The 19,691-nt window shown below is 34.9% G+C and overlaps 1 protein-coding gene across 2 annotated transcripts in view; it reads right to left on the bottom strand.

The window, feature by feature from the left end:
- Positions 1–1,469: 1,469 nt before the first annotated feature.
- Positions 1,470–19,691, bottom strand: part of LOC149775029 (sulfotransferase 1B1-like) — a 40,734-nt gene continuing 22,512 nt past the window's right edge. For both annotated transcript variants that reach the window (XM_089944366.1, XM_089944365.1), the window contains exons 3-6: positions 14,387–14,707; positions 13,647–13,750; positions 5,855–6,032; positions 1,470–2,088 (exon numbers count right to left, since the gene is read on the bottom strand). In XM_089944366.1, coding sequence (XP_089800492.1) covers positions 1,976–2,088; positions 5,855–6,032; positions 13,647–13,750; positions 14,387–14,707 — 716 coding nt within the window. In that variant the 3' untranslated portion in view covers positions 1,470–1,975. The remainder of the gene's footprint in view (positions 2,089–5,854; positions 6,033–13,646; positions 13,751–14,386; positions 14,708–19,691) is intronic.

Below are 19,691 nucleotides of genomic sequence, written 5' to 3'. Positions count from 1 at the left end.
TTTATTCTTTTTATATACAGTTGTTACTCATAATTTTAGAAAACATCTCGTGTATTTGTTTGAATTCTTTTTAAAATAAATCTTAATGCCGCCCACGACTGATTGTATAAAGGGGTGGGTGGGTGAGGACTCATTTATCCCATACTGTAAATTCATGTATAAATTTTCGAGGTTTTGTGAAAAATTACAATTTTGCTGCTAATTAAACTCGTATATCGGGGAGGGGTTCTATTGTTTCAACAGAAAATAACTGTTGTTTTATATCTTTGCATTCATGATCTGCAACAACCATAAAATCCTAGAAAGTTGGTACTCCATGAAAATGGTGAATTCACAGTGCCCCAATTGACGACATCAGAGCTATTAACGATTGTTTAGCGATCGAATAAATACTGTCTTTTCTAAAGGGATGCAGTTTGAATCTCTGTCGGTTTATTGCAACTCAGCTTTAATTAACTTCACAAATCGATACTTTTTATGTTTTTTTTCTTCCTGGGAAACAAATTTGCTTTTGACGTATTGAGTTGCACAAAATAAACTTTCTATATCGTAAACAAGAGATATCGAGAAATCCTGGTTTGCACTTTACTTTTTAAATATATTATGCTATTTTCACATTTACTTTTTTATCGTCAATGGAAACAAGAATAAATCTTGTCTTCGATTATTTATTTTGTGACATATTTCCATGAATACCTATAATTACAGATTCTGTTCTGAAACTTGGGGTTTGCTCGACGCTATAGAACGATACCAATCTGAATAAAATCAGATCTCAGTCCTACGTGTATATCTGACGGACAATAATAAGGGACCATGTTCTTTTGACCTTACGGTTCACCAGTCAAACGCCAACTTTCAATTTCTGAAAGCGACACGCGTCATTTGGAATATATAATTAAAATCTATAACTCTCCCTAACATGAATTTGCAATACTTTATCTGATAGGATACTAAAAAATAAGTGGACTGGAAATTCTAAACGTTACCAAAACATGAACTTTTTCAGTGTCTGTCAGATCCACGCGTAGGACTATGGAGATCCGATTTTATCCGATGGCAATGAGGTACGGTACTGAAACAAATGATTCGTGGAACGCGAAGTCTTGTTTATAAACGCCATATGCATGACGTATATTTCCGCTTCCGGCAAGACAGAAATTTATAACATATTAAGGATTAATTATAATATTACTTCTATTGGATTAAAAAACCACTTAAACGCAGCTACTAAATATTACTGATACCACCGTCACCGTTACGCCGGAAAAGTGGTTCTCTCGTAATTAACTCGCTCGACATGAAACACGTCATCGACATGTGCATGTATCCGTATTTGTGTATCTTTGCAAAAGCCTGCCCTTGTTTGGATGTGTGTTTTAGTTAGCAAGAATTTACAGGACTAGGATTATGAAATGAGTTTTGTAACAGCTAAAAAATCAGACTTAAAAAGCTAACAAGTAAAGAGATTATTTTTAAAGCCATTTATTATAGTACATCAAGTGAATACATAGGTACGAAAATACAATCTGTTTATTTATTTTGATATTCATATAAGTAGTGATTTCTTTTATTGCATATTGAAATTATCGTCAAAGGCAACAAAATATTAAAATAAAAAATATTCTTTGATCCTAGAAGGAAAAAATCCTCAATATGAAAATGAACAGTATCAATTCTAAGTAACACGTTCGTCATCTAATGAAATGTACCAGTTATGTAGCGTGTGTGTGTGTGTGTGTGTGTGTGTGTGTGTGTGTGATTCACTGATATTTAGAGAATTATAATTGAATCACAAGTTGTAATGAGACAAGGACTCAACAAGAGTATAGGAGCCAATGTATATTCAAAAAGTAAAAAAATATTATGTTTGTTGAAATACAATTTTTTTTCTATGTACGAATGCGCTGTAGATATAATTGAAACGAAGCGCTTGTTTCATTGACTATTACCCTGTCTTTACTCCAAATGTATGTCATAATGCATATTTAAACTGGACTTGAGAGTTTTTCATCTTTTCGACATACACTGCGTCAAAGAGCTCGTTCTGTGCAACAGTAAACCAATTCTTCCAGTCCCCAACTTGACCTGACAAGAAAACACAATAGGTAAGTTCAAAATGTGAGAGAAGTCGAGTTTGATTTTGTTCTTGTATCATTAACATATATGAATGAGTGGTCGTGGAAGAGATATACAAGGGAATACAATGCAATTACCTTATTGAATGACGTTTTAATGGTGCTAAACTGAGTCCTTGTATGGAAGTCTTGGCGAATTATAAACACTCTACCAATTCCGGACTGTTTGTCGAGTAACTCGACGTTTGAAGAGTTCATGATTGGTTGAAGTCGCTGTGTGTGCTCACAGTTATGCAAGTACTATACATGGCCATTGGACTTCCCGCCATAATTATCCAGATTGCATATTCATATGCTAGTAGAACACATAAGCATTGGACGTTCCGCAATAATTATACCGATTGCACATTCACGCAGAATTTTTGAAAGTCTGAATATCTTGAAGACTAATTTTTTAAAAGAAACTTAAATGTTTTATTTCGATCAAAAACACTCTCGTAACAAAACTCTCGATACAACAAAGTTAATTTTTTTTTATTTATGTGAGGAGCACTCTAAAAGTAAAATGTTTATGTACAACAAACGTTTTGTTATATAAAGAACAACTGCATATCTTGTTGATATTATTAAAACATGCAAGCATCGATTAGATATTTTATCAGTACTTGAAATCCATGTAACACAGAATCGCTTAAAGAAAATAAAGCACGCACATACATAAATGCGCGCGCACGCACGCACACATTCTCATGAACGTGTTCACGCTGAGTTGACTCGATGTCAGCGTTAGTAATTTGAATTACCCTTCATGATGGAGAATTTATTTCATGTAAGTGGTTGAGGGTGATGCTGCTTTTCATCTGCTTTACGCACCGAAGTATTTCAGCGATTTCATTGTTCACACTGGATGCAGACGATGTGAGACTTGAAGATGGACTGCGATCGTTACGAAACGACTTGTGGATAGTTATTTTGCTTTCATACGTTGTTGAAAAGACTGTTGGACTTTTGCTACGGTACAAATTTCGAAACTGCTCATACTTTTCAAAAAATAATACACTCGTTTCAGTTCTATAGCTATTGTTAACTTCTTTAGATCTTAATGAATTGGGGGTAATTTATGTGACATCTTGAAGTAGTTTCCAGTTTTCGTCGGACTGGTGACACATAAGCTGATACAAACATCTGTATCAGATTGTAAGAAAATGATTAGTTGGATATATATATATATATATATATATATATATATATATATATATATATATATATATATAAGACAAAGAAAACTCATTAAAGGATAATGTGTTACATTTTCTTGCATAATATGCGGGCCATGAAAGTAAAATACCACTGTAGAATAAAGCCAATTTAATTAAAGGTCACCTGCCACCTATATTGTACAAACGTGTGATATTATTATAGTTATAAACAAAACGCATTGGTTATGCATGCACACCATAAAAATGTTTAATTAGACTTAAAACTCCGCTTTATAAAATGAAAAAATTATTCGGCAATCTCCGTAAACAATCGGTAGTTTCCGCGTACCAAAACCGGATATGACGTACATTTATCCCTTCTATTCAACCTAGCCATTCAAGTGCTTAATTTCCCCACGTAAATGTCTATGTGGTATAGCGTACAATCGTGCTTTTGTACAGCAAATATGGTGCACTGTGTTGCATACGGATGTAACCAAAAGAGTAATGATGAGGAAAAAGCGTTCTTTCTTTTTCCGAAAAACCATGTTTACCAGAAAAGAGTGTATTTAATCTGTGGGATCTAATAGGATAGGGATGGGAAAGTAGTATAATTTATGCCGGATTATAGTGAATTTGGCCCAAAGACAATTCGGCCCAACTTGAAATACAATTCGGCCAAACTTAACAATAGTTTGTACGTTCTTTTTCTTCAACAAAAAAGTAGATGCTATGTACGATAGGTTTTAGGGAGAAAAAAACACTAAATTTAAACAAGCTATTTTGATATTCTTTGAAAGAAAATAATCATACTTCGTAACGTACATATTTATGAGAGAAAACACAAACTGACATATCTTGCTTGTTCTAATTAAAATATTTATATACATTTTTTATGCTAACAAATATATGCATCTACACAACGACATTCTCAATTTAAGTCTTCCGGTCAAATTATCAATAATCATTTATAAAACAAAAATACGTAACAGATAATACTCTACATAATACGTATACATTTTGCTAAGGGTAGTGTACATGAGATATTATAACAAATATACTTATATTTAGGCTTCACATTGTAACACAGCTGCATACAATACATACTAGATGACACATGAGAGAGAGAGAGAGAGAGAGAGAGAGAGAGAGAATAATGCTGAGCATTTTGTCATTATTTAGTTGCTGCAACATGAAACTCTTACTAGTTAATTTTATTGTTTGTTTTTATTTTTTCAAGTTGTCTTAGTGTGTGCGCGCGTAAATTCAAAGCTTGTCATTACTGGTCAATATCGTCAATCATATTTGCTCCATTATTCCGTACAAATTAGAAAGGAAATAATTTTGTGTTTAATTTTTGCCCCCCCCCCCCCACACATACACACTAAATAAATTGATAAACATACACTTGTTTGAAAATAAAATGAAAGAAATTAACCTTGCATTGTTATCATATATTCCTTCTTTTTTCATCATGCGAAAATTATCTTTAAAAAATATATATCCACGAACTCCGTATATGTAGCGGATGCCGGCTTGCGTATGCATCCTTAGTGATATGTGTATCGCTTATGACAAATAACAAAATCACAAATGAGACGAAAGTATCACCCGATTGCATGAAGGCACCTGCCATTTACGCATGATAAGTTACTTATTGCAAACTGATTGTATTGTATCCAGGTTAACTATAAGTCGGTATCTCGCAAATAAAAAAAATCATTATTTTAAAATGCATTCAATGTGAGTGCAAATGATAATCTTTTTGCTAGCATGGGTTACATAAGTATTATTAAAGCAAGTTATTATTGTGTATAATATTTGACCTGCAAACATCAATTATGATTACATATGGTAAACAAATAGAAGCCCGGGTGATAAACACAACTGGCATGGAGCAAAAAATTAATTGTTTAAACTTACCGACAGGATATCAAATACATAGGTCATTTTATTACAATGCAAACCAACCCCGGAAAATTGACTTTGGTATCTTTTTAGTGTGCCGATTTTTTCTTCTGAAGTCGGCCAACAAAAGGAAGTCAAGTTTGGTTCCTTTGGATTCTTTAAGTGTGCCGATTTCTTTCATCTTTTTTTTAATAAAGTCTGCCGACACAGGGAAGCCAGCATTGATTCTTTTTACCTGTATCAACAGGAATTTTCAAAATAAATTGAAACAATAGAACAGTTTTGAAAGCGACACAATCTAGTGCGTCGTGCACGCATACCAATATAAGGCTGAACAGTAAATTAGTTTTCTTTAGTTTCATCTAAATATTCCCTATCCATAGTTTATAGTGTTTTATATTTCGACAACAAGAAGCATGTACTTCGTCTTGTAGGGATAAATGTACATATACTTAATATACTTGTATTGTGTGAAGTGTCGGTTTGTCTCGCAAATAAACGGATATTACAATGGTATCTATATAAGGGAGGTAACTACTGCATGACTAGGAAGAAAACCGAAAGTTCATTTTTATGATTCACTAGTACTTTCAAGAGTCTTTGCTAGACTGAACAACGAAGGACACGAAGGAACAACCTATATCAAATTCATTTTATGTGTATCCGCACCTTTTCGATACATTCCCAGCTGTTGGTCCTTCCATATATTGGCCATGACCATGTCAATAGGATCTTTCTCTTGTTTCATCCTGTCAAATTCACACGCCTCCGAGATGTTTTGTATTAACTCCTCATCCGCCTTCACATCTAAAAATCGAGCCAGACGCCGTGTCTCCTTTATTCTGTCCTACGAGATAATAATGGTCATTATGAATCAAATGTCTTATCGACCACTTTCGACCAATTACTGTTTATTGATGATACACGTGAACTGTTAACCAATCAGATTTTGAGATACATGTGATGTATTGAACTATTTTATGTTTAGTGCTTTTTTTTGGTCATAGACAAGCACTCTTACACATACATATATTTCACAACACAAAATATGTTAATACACTGGGACAAAACCTTGCCCTTTTTAAAATCCCGTATTTTCTATATTTACACTTTATAATCTAAAGTGTTCTTTGAAAGTAGACGGAAAATGCCGAACGAGAAAGTCAACAATTTACATAGGTATTCAGCCTTCTTTTTTTTTGAAGTAAAATAAAACAAGAACAAAAACACAACAGAGCTCATCAATGTAACCATGCATCATTTTCAGAATTTTTCAACTAGCGTATAACTATCCAACATTTTTGTTGTTTGAAAAAAGAGGATCACCTGGGTTAGATAAACGTCAAGATGCATTCATTTCTTGGAAAAAGTTGGCTCAACGCCAAAATAGTATCTCAGCGCCAATTTGAAAAATGCTCGTCTACAATATCTACTTTTACAAGTTTTGAGAAAGAAAAACTGGCTTGTCACCATTTTCATAACGTATACTTACTACTTTTAACACTTTAGAAGTAATCTTATTTAAATGATATAATAAGTATTTGTTTGATGATTAAGATGAGGATAACAGTCCAGAAATAGATAAAGTATCGAAATAAACAACGCGAAAAAGTTCACAAGTTCCAACTTTGCAACCCCACGTTCTCGAACTAAAGATAAAAGCTATTAAAATGTGTTTATAATAAAATGTTGTTGATTATGATGGTATATTTACGATCAAACATTCCTGGCAAAGTTGTTGTAAATAATGAAAATATATTGATACATTTGGTAGATAAACCATCCAAGTATAAAGTATATGATGAACTGTCTATTCAATACCTACCACTGTAAAGTTTGCAATAAAATGTTTGTTTTTGTTCTTTTCTTCTTCTTTACAATTATGCTCTAACGATGCACATACAGATAAATTTAAGAGAGAATCCATTGAAATACGAAATGTGCAATAAAAGGTTAACTGACATTACCGTGTTTAAATAAACAAATAAATATGTTTAATTTAGCATTTAAAACAATTGACTGTCAAAATGTTATAATAAATCCTAATTATAGTCCGTTACAAATATTTTGTCTGTGAAACTATCAAATTATAATTATTGCTTATAGTGGGTGTACTGATATTTGTTAAAAACAAATATTCCGGAACTTGGGTTTATGAGACGTGCAAACTTTGAATGTAGTATGTTACCAATTAAAACCGAGTTTAAAATAGGAAATTTGTTATGTCTGATTATCTATGTCTAATTATTTATTCGTGTATGATTACTTGTCGATTTTATCTAAATAAATGGCAATTGAGACACACATTATAAGTAATAATCTAATCAGGTAGCATTACATTATATTTTTACAGCTGGTACAGCCTGCATTTGAACATGAATGTAGATCCAAAATAAGACCACCATCGGACGTGAGGTTTAAAGTAGTTGGTAAGCTGATTATTCCAATTTAAATAAGTCGATTTGCTATTGATTGCTTGACTGCACAAGATATATTGACTAAAATAATGAAGTAATTGCATGAGCCTAAGTGAACCAACGCGTTATGGGTTGAAAGAAAGAATAGTGAGTTAGTGAGAGAACCAAATAATCAGACAGCAGAAAATCGAAGAGAACAAGTCTGAAGTTAAGTTAGCAAATCAGTATTAAAATAGATAAAACTTACAAATTACAGAGCAAAGTAAACATCCTTAACCTTCTGAAAAATTTGAAATATTATTAAATATCATAAAAGGTAACTCAGAATTTCAAATAAGTGGTTATAATCATTGTTCCATTAATTTGTGCAATTAAGTTCTAGATAAAATACTTTTTTATTAATCAAAAAAATATCTATCAGCAATATTTCATTTATTACAAAAACAGAACTGGAGAGAGTTCAGTTAGATTATATGCTTTTTAAAGTTAGCATGATGTACCATTAGTAAGAGAAGAACCTTTCATCAGTTCCCAAAATTCATTTTTTATGAAATAATTTTCTCGGCCTCAGAGAAAAAAAAGACAGAAAATACATAATTCTAAAGTAATACTTATACTGAAAAGGCCAAACGAGTAGTTATTAAAGTACTTATGTGTTTATACCATTCATATAACAAGGTTACCAACGAACTTCCAGAACTCGTTCTCTTTAATCACTGATTCTCTCACTAGCTTAATTCATTTTCATTAATAATTTACCTGTTCATATGAATGCCACTGAAACGATCTTTTTTTGCTGATGACTCGACCTTATCCGCCATGAGTAATATAATCCCTTTGATACTGTTATTTACTGTTATTTTGTGGCGACAACCCCATCGCAAACAAAAATGCAATTAAAAAATCTAGCTGTATGCCAAATGGACCACTGCAAAGAATATAGAAATTAGAGGATATCAATATATTTGTCCAGGGAACCAAATTAAATAATATCCATAACTTGAAATTGTAATTGTTGACAGGCATTTATCATGGGAAAATCAAAGAAAGCGCGTGCAGTTCTCAAGACCCCTTTGAATAGCTTTATTTACCATACGGTCTCGGTACTTGCCAGAATCTTTGTTATAGTGTCTTACAATGTGTGTGTGTGTGTGTATATATATATATATATATATATATATATATATATATATATATATATATATGCTTTGCTTGATTATATTGTATCATAATAAGGACTTACAACAGTACAACAGTGGTTACGTTTTAATGAATGCATATATTACTTTTAAGCCATTTTGACATTACAGTCTTTTCATAATATATGTCTACAATATATCAACCAGCTCCTAACTCCATCTTTAAACATCCATTTACACGACCTGCGGTCTATTTCGTACTTGAATGTTCCTTTGCCCTAATTCATAAAAGACTCTCTACATAACATAGTTTTGATATTCTGCAGCAAAAATTTGAGATACCTACGTTGGATACATTCACCAGCTTCCTCTTCCAAATCTACATGTGTATCTTGCATATTTTTTTTTTAAAAAAAAGCTAAGAAGTATATGAATATGTATTTTATGTCATACATTTTAGTAAATTAGATTTATATTGATACAAATATTTTGCAGTTATCATTTTGATAATCTGTTATTGAGGACTAAATCGATTGATTCAGAACCAAATTTATTATTATTAATTTTAGAAAGTAAATTAATTTTATTCGGTCAATAACACAGTAACTAATCTGCTCAATTTGCTCTCTAAACTTATTCCAGGATTTTCAACCGGTGTAACGTGGTCGATTGAGCTAAAGTAGTGGTGAGCCAGCTTTCTTTGCGAAAGATGCAAAAGTATTGTTTTGTTTTTTTAAATGGCGGCGAGTCAACTTCTTTTCCGAAATTTGAAAAGAGTAAGCATAGAGGAGTATTTACATGGCGGTCAGCCATCATTTAGAAAAAAGGAAATTAGAGGTTGCGGACATATTTGACTTAGGTTATCCAGCTTTTTAACAAAAGTAAAAATGGTGGATTCTCACATGAAATTTGATAAATTGTGAAAATGATCAAGTCACATCGACGAGGGTATTAAAAAATATAAATAATTTAAAAGCCGCGTTAAAGTGATTTAGTTAGGTTTCGGAGTAAGTAATAGACTAGACTATATAATCTCTCTCTCTCGTCGGATCAGTTTGTACACAGGTGAGTCGGATAATGTAAAGGTTACTAATTTTGTTGTCCAAAAGTGGTTCAGTGGAGCGTTCGTACAAGCATGATTTAGTAAATGGGTTTTATTGGGGCCAAGTTTACAAAGTATTGTTACTTTCAGGGTTTCCGGGCTTTCCGCCCCGCCCCCCGGCTAAACAGAAAAAACTTACACAAACGTAGTCACTTGTCACTTGAAATATGACCATCGTTGGTTTTCTTCTTCTTGGACATGTTTATTGAGTATTAAGCAAACATTTTGAATAAATATGCACACAGACTTTCACTTTGGTACCCTTTCCAGGAATTTCAAGGCCGGTTTGAAATTTTGGAAACCCCGCCAACACCCAATCATTAGACATGATCCGGCCCTGTCTTGTTGTTGTTGTTGTTGTTGAGTTTAATTATAGTGGCGTGCGCACAATTGTGCATGTGCCACTTTTTTCTGACTGCACCGCAGCCTGCTAGTTATTCCTGGGGAAGGGAATGGTGCCACCTCCCCCAGGCTTTTATGGATTCAAGGAACCCTGATAGTTTGACCTCAATCTGTGTGTCCATAAAGGTCCTTACATTTGAATGGTTGGCTGTCATTAGTGGGAAGGAGAGCTCGGGAACGGACTAGGCAAATGCAACAAGAAACCAGCGATGTAAAGCAAGTAGGACCCACTTGCTTTACATCGCTGGTTTCTTGTTGCATTTGCCTGGTGTTTTTTGAGAAGAAAAAATTTCAATTTTTTTCTTCCTTTTTTTCTTCTTCAAAATGTTCTAAAAGGGAGGGGGGGGGAATGTTCTATGCTGTTTATAGAGGTTCTTAGTAGAAATCATGCATGACGAGAGATTTTGAAGGTTATTATGGTATTACTAGTCGAGGTGTTTAGGGTGTGTTTCATACGTTATGTTATTTATAAGTTTTTAGATATTACCCCTTTAAGTTATTCATTAATTAATGTTTTTAGAGACTGAATGTTATTCATACTTTATTTAGCAATAGACCGGAGTCATAGCCGATTACACGGTTCGTTAAGGACATCTAGGATCGGAATCCTAGCTGATTACTCGGTTCGTTAAGGATATCTAGGACATCCGATTTTGCGGTTTCCTTAGTTTTTTATAGGTGCTTCGTAAGTGAATTATTTATTAATACATTTATAAAATTGAATGATATGTTATGGGTTTTTATGTGGTGGCTTTTAAATTTATTTAGCTAGTTACTGGGTCTTTTGGTTTTGTGGGGATAGTAATTACATCATGTTCCTAAGTCCTGCTGAGTCTATGAATTGATTTATATTTTTATATGCTGATGGTTTATTTCTATTAGAGTCCATAAGTAGCTCTGGGTATGTGTGTGGTGATCCAATCTCTTTTTGGTTTTTGATAAATATTTTCCGAGCGAGTTTATATTTTGGGCATATATTGAATACCTGGTGTAGATCTTCGGTGGTGTGGCAGTTAAAGCAGTTAATGGTTGCTGGTTTGGGTCCTATAAACCTTCCAAAACTGCTTGCTAGTTTAGTTTTTCCAGTTATTATCCTGTTTATGGTTTTCTGTTCTAAATAGGTACCCTTAGGTAGCTGTATGTTCCTATCTAAGTTTTTTTTTTTGGGTTTCATGGTGCTTTTTACCTTTTGTGGAGGAGTTCCAAAAATCTTGCCATGTTTGGTCTTTATATGTTTGTGCGAAGCTTATTGCTTCTGTAGAGCTATAGTTAAGCTTGATAGAGTTTTGATCTCCTAGTTTGGTTTTTGCAACTTTGTCTGCCGGATATTCCAATGTGCGACGGTATCCACATGAGCTCGACTAATTTATGTGCTGTGGTGATATCGTCGATTAATTGGCATGCTCTGTCGAGGAATTGTTCCCTAGAGTGTGTATTGCGATTTTGGATCGATTTGATAACGTGGGGAATCGCTTATAATAACTGCTTTAGGTATTTGGTTGTCTTTGATCCATTGTAGTGATTCAAGTATAGCCCAGAATTCAGTGGTGTAAATGGAGCAATAGTCAAATAATCTGGATCCGTTTGTATATTGAATTCAGGGATGACTATTGCTGCTGCTGTTCTTGGTGGGTTGTTTGTTTTTGATCCATCGGTATATATTTTAACATAGTCCGGGTAATTTTGGTTGATTTCGTTTACCAGTACAGGTTTTAGTAGGTTTTCTTGTCCTTCTTTATTGCCTAATTTGGTAGCTTCAATGTTAATCCTTGGTGGTTTTGGTAACCATGGTGATTTGTTCTGGTCTGTATTGTTTGTTACCTGTTTTTTTAGTAGAGGTATCTTTTCTCTTAGTTCAAGGATTACTTTGCCACTTGGTGTGATGGGTATGATTTTGGGTTTGAAGACAACTTTACACTTATTTATAGCTATTTTGGTGGGATGGTTGTCTGGGTGGGTATCTAATCGAATGGAGTATCGGAGGAGCAGTTCTTGCCTACGTAATTGTAAGGGTAGTTCTCCTGTTAGTGTTTGTAGTTCTTCTAATGATGTTGAGGGGAGTGTTCCTGTGCATAATAGTATGGCTTTTCTCTGGATAGTGTCAAGTTTTTGTAGTACAGGCTGCTTAGCCGAGTTATATGCTTGGCAACCGTAATCCAGTTTTGATCTAATTAGGCTTTCATATATCGTGAGGAGGGTTTCCTGGTTGGATCCCCAGTCAGTCCCTGTGATGTTCCTGAGTAAACTGAGATCTTTGTTACAATTCTGGGTGAGTTGTTCAATGTACTGTTTCCATGTGAGGTGGTTGTCAAAGAACATTCTTAGGAATTTTACTACTGTTACGTATTTGATTAATTGATTTTGTATATAGAAGTTTGGATAGACTAGGTTGTTATTTCGTTTGGGGGTGAATATGATTGCCACAGTTTTTTCATGAGATATTTTGAAACCCCATATGTCCGCCCATCTCCCTATGTTGTCTAGGCTCTGCTGGATTTCTTTAAATACTGTGTTATTGGCAGGATTTCCATTCCTCCATATGCCACTATCATCTACAAATTGTGACAAGTTTATTTTTGCGGAGGCTGCAATGAGGTCAAGGTCGTTTACCATTAGGTTAAATAGTAAGGGACTTATTACACTGCCTTGCGGTGTTCCATTTTCAAGTGAAAATTCTTCCGAATGGGTATTGCCTATTCTTGTGGTAATTTTCCAGCCTGTGAGGAAATCGCCAATCCAGTTGAACAAGCGTCCAGTTATTCCAAATTGGTTTAATTTGGCCATTAGTCCATTGGTCCATACTATGTTGAACGCTTTTTCTAGGTCTAAAAAAACCGCTATGAGGTTGCGATCGGTTTTCCTATGTGCGTTATTTGAATGTTTGTGGTTCCTATATTTATCATTACTGACATTATTTCGATGCTATTATTGATGTTTAGGTTAGATGGTACTTCTATTATTTCATAGTAGATTAGTGTATCTATTAAAAAAATTGCTAGTCCACCACCTTTCTGCCCCATGGGTCTGTTTTTAACGATTCCCTGGGTATAGCCTTGTAGTTTGGGCAGGCGTTTGTGTTCTTGTGTTATGAGGGTTTCCTGTAGGCAGATTACGTCTGGTTTTACGGCTGTATTATTCAGTTTGTTCTGCAGTTCAGATGTCCTGCCTGTATTATGCCAACAGTCATTAGTTTGGTTGTTAGAAACTGTATGTATCGTTCTAACAAACTCGTTCGTTTCATGATAAATGTTATTACAAGTTGAAGAGATGTTTTCTTTAGTATGTAAGTTATATCATCCTGCAGCCTTTAACAATAGCAAGTATACGCTCTATACAATGATGATGATGATGATAATGATGATGATTCTTGTTGTTGTTGCTTTTTGTTTATCTGGTTATACCTTTTTCATGTCCTCGTATCTTACGACGTGTATTGGATACCCTGGATGGTCTCGGATCACTTTTTCCCAGTCCAAGGTATAATCAAACCAAGAACCATAGTCCACTGAAAGAATATTTCAAATACTTTGTCAGAGATATGTTATGTCACGCTTTAAGGCGAAATGATACAATCTTGGAACAGTCATAAATATTAATAATTTTTATATTGATTGAAACTATACAGCACGTTGATAATTAATTCATCTATGTTGAATGTCAAGATAAGAGTCACATTTTACCATATATATGTACACACACACACACACACACACACACACACACACACACACACACACATATATCACAGCGTTTCCATGTTTCATTGGTAAAGCGTGTTCGACAGCCACTCAAGCCAGCTGGGGTCAGCTGACTTTGGATGTCCTTGCGAAAAACGACACTTAGTTTCCATTTGTTCGGCAGGATATAGCCAATACTCTAACCAACAAAAACAAAACGCCTTCCCAACCCTCATTCCTCAAACAAACCCTGAATGAAATATATACATAAAACACCCCTTAAACACAATATATTCTTAACGAAGCTTTTCACGTTCATTGATATGAAATTTGTATTTCGATTGGTGAACGAAAGCAAAAAGCAAACACAGAAACTAAATTTTGTTTAGGATATGATACAAATGCACAAGTAAATCTCTAACACCTCTTTTCAATGATACTGTATCCAGACGAATAACGAATACCTTGTCCGTCGATAAAGCGATGGATATAATTCTCCCATTTTCCGTTGTACTCATATTCCAGAAGTTTAAAATGGTGGTTGTAAAACGATACTGCAACGTCCTTCGGGTTTCTCAGACAGTGTACAATTTTACATCTTTGTCTCACGAAGTCCTCTGGAAGCATGCGGAAATAAACATGACTGTTAAGAACTCTCGGCGATTTGATGTTGTCATATGTTTCCTGAGTCAGGATTTCCAACATGGCCGTCTCTTTGCTCACAGGTATTCGCTCGGCTGACCCATTCAGCAACATTGACGTCACTTCCCATAACCAATGGGTGCCTGCAGGAGATTTCGATGGGAAATGGCGTCAAGAAGAATGAATGACTGAGGAGGCAACCATTTTATTGAACGAAAAGAGGAACCATTATGACCTAATCTGACACCTGTTCCATGTTATGCAAGATTTGACTTTCAGTCACAAAATCATCCAAAATACTGACCATAAATGCACTTATATATATATATATATATATATATATATATATATATATATATATATATATATATATATATATATATATATATATATATATAACGTTGCGTTAACTTCATTCAAATCCATAATTATAATTGCACATATATTGTTGAATTAATTATTGGTATGCAAATTTAATTTTCATTCTTTGTTACTTTTTTAATGTATTATCTGCTATGGGCTATGAAAAATTGTATCTTGTAGCTGATCTTGTTCAAAATCAAGTTCATTGTCTACCTGACGAAAATCTTTACTTTTTCTCTCTAATAGTTTCTATATGAATGTGGGTTTAATATTTAAGATCATTATCAATAGAATTAAGCATATTTGTTTTGGTTTGAGTCAAGGACGTTTGTGTTTACCATTTTGTTTATTATAATTTTAGTAGCAGACTCTTCTAGAACTGATGATTCCATTAAGTAATATTTTATATATATAGAAAATGCTAACTGTGACCTAATTCAAGTATAGGGCTATACGATATTGTTTATTGGGAACATTATTTATTCTTGTTATAAGATCTTCAGACAGAATCGTTTGCTGTGTTCAGTGTTTGATTTGGGCTGAAATTATTTAAATCAAAGTAGTCTTCTCTAGAAATACAAAGTGCTCATCTAAAATGTTCTTGGAAAGAGACATTAAATGGGAATTAGAGTTAATTCAGTCAAGGAAATCTTGGATTATATTACTGTGATTCAACAAAAAGTGCTGGCACACCAATGCAATTCAGGTCGTTGGTACATTAGTACATTTGAAACTAATGGCCGCCACAGGCAAATCAACATCTTCTATTGATGGAAATTATTTGTAATATCACTAAATTTTATAACATTATTCATTAGGACTTGCATGAGCCATTAGTAGTAAATGGGGTGAGATTAGCGACAATGGGAATTAGCATTACAGAGACCCCTGGGTCAGATTAGCGACAATGGAAATTTAACATGGCGAAAAATCGTGGGTCAGATTAGCGACAAGGGAAATTAACATGGGAATAAATCGTGGGTCACTCTAGCGACAAGGGGAATTTAACATGGAACTATAGTGTGGGTCTGTCTAGCGACAAGGGGAAATTAACATGGGGAATAGAGTTTGGGCTTTTGGGATTTTTTTTTTTTAAATTTAAATTTAAATTTAAATTTAAATTTAAAAAAGGGGTAGGCAATGGAAAGGCTATCTCTTTTCGAGAAATATGGCTGGCCCTGAAAAGGGCCTTTGGGTTTTTTCTTCTTCTTCTTCTTCTTTTAACTTCTTAACTTTTTCCACCATCCTCTTATTTTGTCCATCATTCCTTTCTTCTTTTTCTTTTCTGTTTCTGGTATCCAGTCCGGGTGACCCATGGCTCGGAACTTGGCCTGTATTTTCATCCAGTTGTTATTCAGTTGGTCGAATTCTAATTTCTTCTTCTTATTCTGTTCTTCCTTTCTTTCTTTAGTCCACCTTTCCTTTATGTTTTCTACTTCTTGGGTCATCACTTGTTTCATTATTTCTTCTACTTTTTTCAACCTGTTCAGTCCCCTCTTCATATATGACAACTCCGTCCAATACACTATATGTTCTAGGAAGCACCGGACTTGGATGACATAATCCAGTGCTTCCTTCAAACTCCCCACTCTTACATAAGGTGGGTCAATAAATCCTCTTGATTTGTTGACTTCATCTTCTATCATTCCTTCTATTATATGTCTGGCGGCCTTTATACGTTCGACTTGACTGGTTACCAAGTGTTCTTTATCTTCATACTCCCATTCCTTTTGTATCCTTTCTATAGCATATACTGCATCTATTATCCAGAAATAGATATGCCTCAATTGATTAAATAAATCAGTCACTTGCGTCATCTTGTCTAGATTATTCTTTGTAGAATGGTTAGAACGACGAATACTATGGGTTCTTATACGAAAAGCGCGGACGTGAAGGAAAACATCCCCTACTTTTTCATTTCATATAATAAAACCCAAACTATACTCTCCACATACGCTAAGAAACAATTAACAAAATCCATAATCTACTATCCACACAATCGTACGTGAGCGCTTACAGAACCCTAACTATACTCTTCACCTACGCTAAGAAACAATTAACAAAATCCATAATCTACTATCCACACAATCTTACTTGAGCGCTTACAAAACCCTAACTATACTCTCCACATACGCTAAGAAACAATAAACAAAATCCATAATCTACTATCCACACAATCGTACGTGAGCGCTTACAAACCCTAACTATACTCTTCACCTGCGTTAAGAAACAATTAACAAAATCCATAATCTACTATCCACACAATCTTACTTGAGCGCTTACAAAACCCTAACTATACTCTCCACATACGCTAAGAAACAATAAACAAAGTCCATAATCTACTATCCACACAATCGTACGTGAGCGCTTACAAAACCCTAACTATACGCTCCACATACGCTAAGAAACAATAAACAAAATCCATAATCTACTATCCACACAATCGTACGTGAGCGCTTACAGAACCCTAACTATACTCTTCACCTACGCTAAGAAACAATAAAGAAACCCATAATCTACTATTCACACAAACATACCTTAGCTCTTACAAGCACCAACACACAAACACATACCCTCACACTATCTTGAAAAAGAGTTAGTGTTTATATTCACACTACTCTACCTACACATTGGCAAATTGATGGTTATTTCTTTTCTAGAGTATTGGGTAGCCCTGAAAAGGGCTGTTTTTTGTTTGGAACTTCATGGTCACGTGGTTAATGGTGGCACCTTCCAGGCCTGGCGCCGCATACACATCTTATCCCCCAGTTACTTTTTACCTTTTGGCGGGAGAGAGCAGAGGCAGGATATGTCGCTTCAGAATCCCAATTTTCGCTCTCTGGGATTCTGAAATTTCTTCTTCTTCTCTCCTTTTCCTCCTCCTCCTCTTCTTTGTATCTTCTCTCCTCCTCTTTGTATCTTCTTTCCTCTTCTTCTTTATATCTTCTCTCCTCCTCTTCTTTGTTTCTTCTTTCCTCCTCTCTTATCCTTCCCTCCTCCACAATGGCTTCCGCGGCCAGTTCATTCAACAGGCGCCTGGCATATTCCAGATGCACATGAAGTTCCAACAGTTTCTCCAGTCTCGTGTTCATTTTTGGTGTTGATCAATCAACAAGGGTAGTTGGACTGCCGAACGAGTTTCAATTTATAGTGAAAGCGCGGACGTGAAGGAAAACATCCCCTAAAAACATAAAATTGATCTTACCTACATCATGACCAAAAAACAACAACGCGCGGACCTAAAAGAAACACTCACTCACTTTTTTTATGCTACCCATCACTATTTTAAAATTTTTTATAAATCACTTCAATAGACTATCCACATACGCAAAGCAATCCAATCTAACCCCAAATTTACACCTCAAACACCAAAAAAAGACATCATTTTAATCTACTATCCATACCAACTTACTTAACCACTTACAAACACAAACACATACCCTCACCTTTTTTTAAAAAAGAGTTAGTGTTTATTTTCACACTACTCTACCTACACACATTGGCAAATGGATTGTTATTTCTTTTCTAGAGTATTGGGTAGCCCTGAAAAGGGCTGTTTTTTTTTGTTTGCTATGGCATTCTTTTTTAGTTTCTAAGAATGCGATGTCCTCTGAGGATAGACTTTCTGGCGATAGGTCTGCTTCTTCGAAAAGAGAAGAAGAACTCTTTGGTGTGGATACGACAATCGACAAAGCCTCTGTCAGCTTCAGGTTGCTGCTGCTGTTGTTGTTGTTGCTGCTGTTGCTGCTGTCTCTGAAGTCTGTACTTCTCTGTCCATTCTTCTTTTTCCCTGTTCATTTCTTCTCTGAAGAGCTCTTCTATCAGGTCTTCAGTGATTTTTAACATTCTCACATTCTCTATTTCTTCTGGCTTCGGTATCAGACTGTGTCTGACCCTATGCAAATTCACGTAGGCTTCGTTGAGCTTAGCTAGTTTGGAGCACATCTTCGTAGGAGGATGAGTCGACAATGGATGGTTAGACTGGAAACAACCCCGGTTCTTAAAGTCAAAGCGCGGACGTGAAGGAAAACATCCCCCACACGGTTTTTGAGTCGCAACGTTTAGTGAGTGTCATGAGAGGGATAGTAAGAAATGAAAGAGCATCAATCCAACATTCTTATAGCTAAACAAAAGACAAAGGCATTTTTTTCAAAACACAACATTTTTTATTCAAAAATCACTTAACACTGAATAACAACTCTAACATTTTTAACAATAATCCAACAATATAACATCAAACAATTTTTTCAAAACACAACATTTTTTATTCAAAAATCACTTAACACTAAACAACAACAACTCTAACATTTTTTTAGCAATAATCCAACACTAAAAGTTTCTCCACTAGGTAAAGAGGGATAACAGTCTTCCATGGTTTCTAGTAATCTAGGATGACTTCTCTCAAACTGTTGATTTCTATGGTATTATCGAATTCTGCATACAGGATGACGTTCACCGTTTCATCAGGGTCTCGGTCTTTAAACTGAATTTCCACACGAATCTGGCCGGATTTTATAGGGTGGAAATGTCCCTCGTCGCTGCCTTGGTCTGGAGTGAAATCGAAAGCCCACAAAGCGTAGCCTCCTGCATAATCCTCGTACGTAATACCGTGACTGGTATTGGTTCCTAACTGTCCGGTGGCTTCGTACAGGGACAAGTACGATCTCAAGTAATTCTTCTTGGTAAAGTCAGGTTCGAAAGGTCGGGTACACAAGGTCTTGCCATCGCGACTGACTTCGATTTTGGACACGCCAAAGTGTTGAA

This window comes from Sinohyriopsis cumingii, chromosome 19, assembly GCF_028554795.1.
Source record: "Sinohyriopsis cumingii isolate HCF-2022 chromosome 19, ASM2855479v2, whole genome shotgun sequence".
Taxonomy (NCBI): domain Eukaryota; kingdom Metazoa; phylum Mollusca; class Bivalvia; order Unionida; family Unionidae; genus Sinohyriopsis; species Sinohyriopsis cumingii.
The sequence above is the reverse complement of the archived record's forward strand: the minus strand, read 5'-3'. Positions and strand labels throughout refer to the sequence as shown.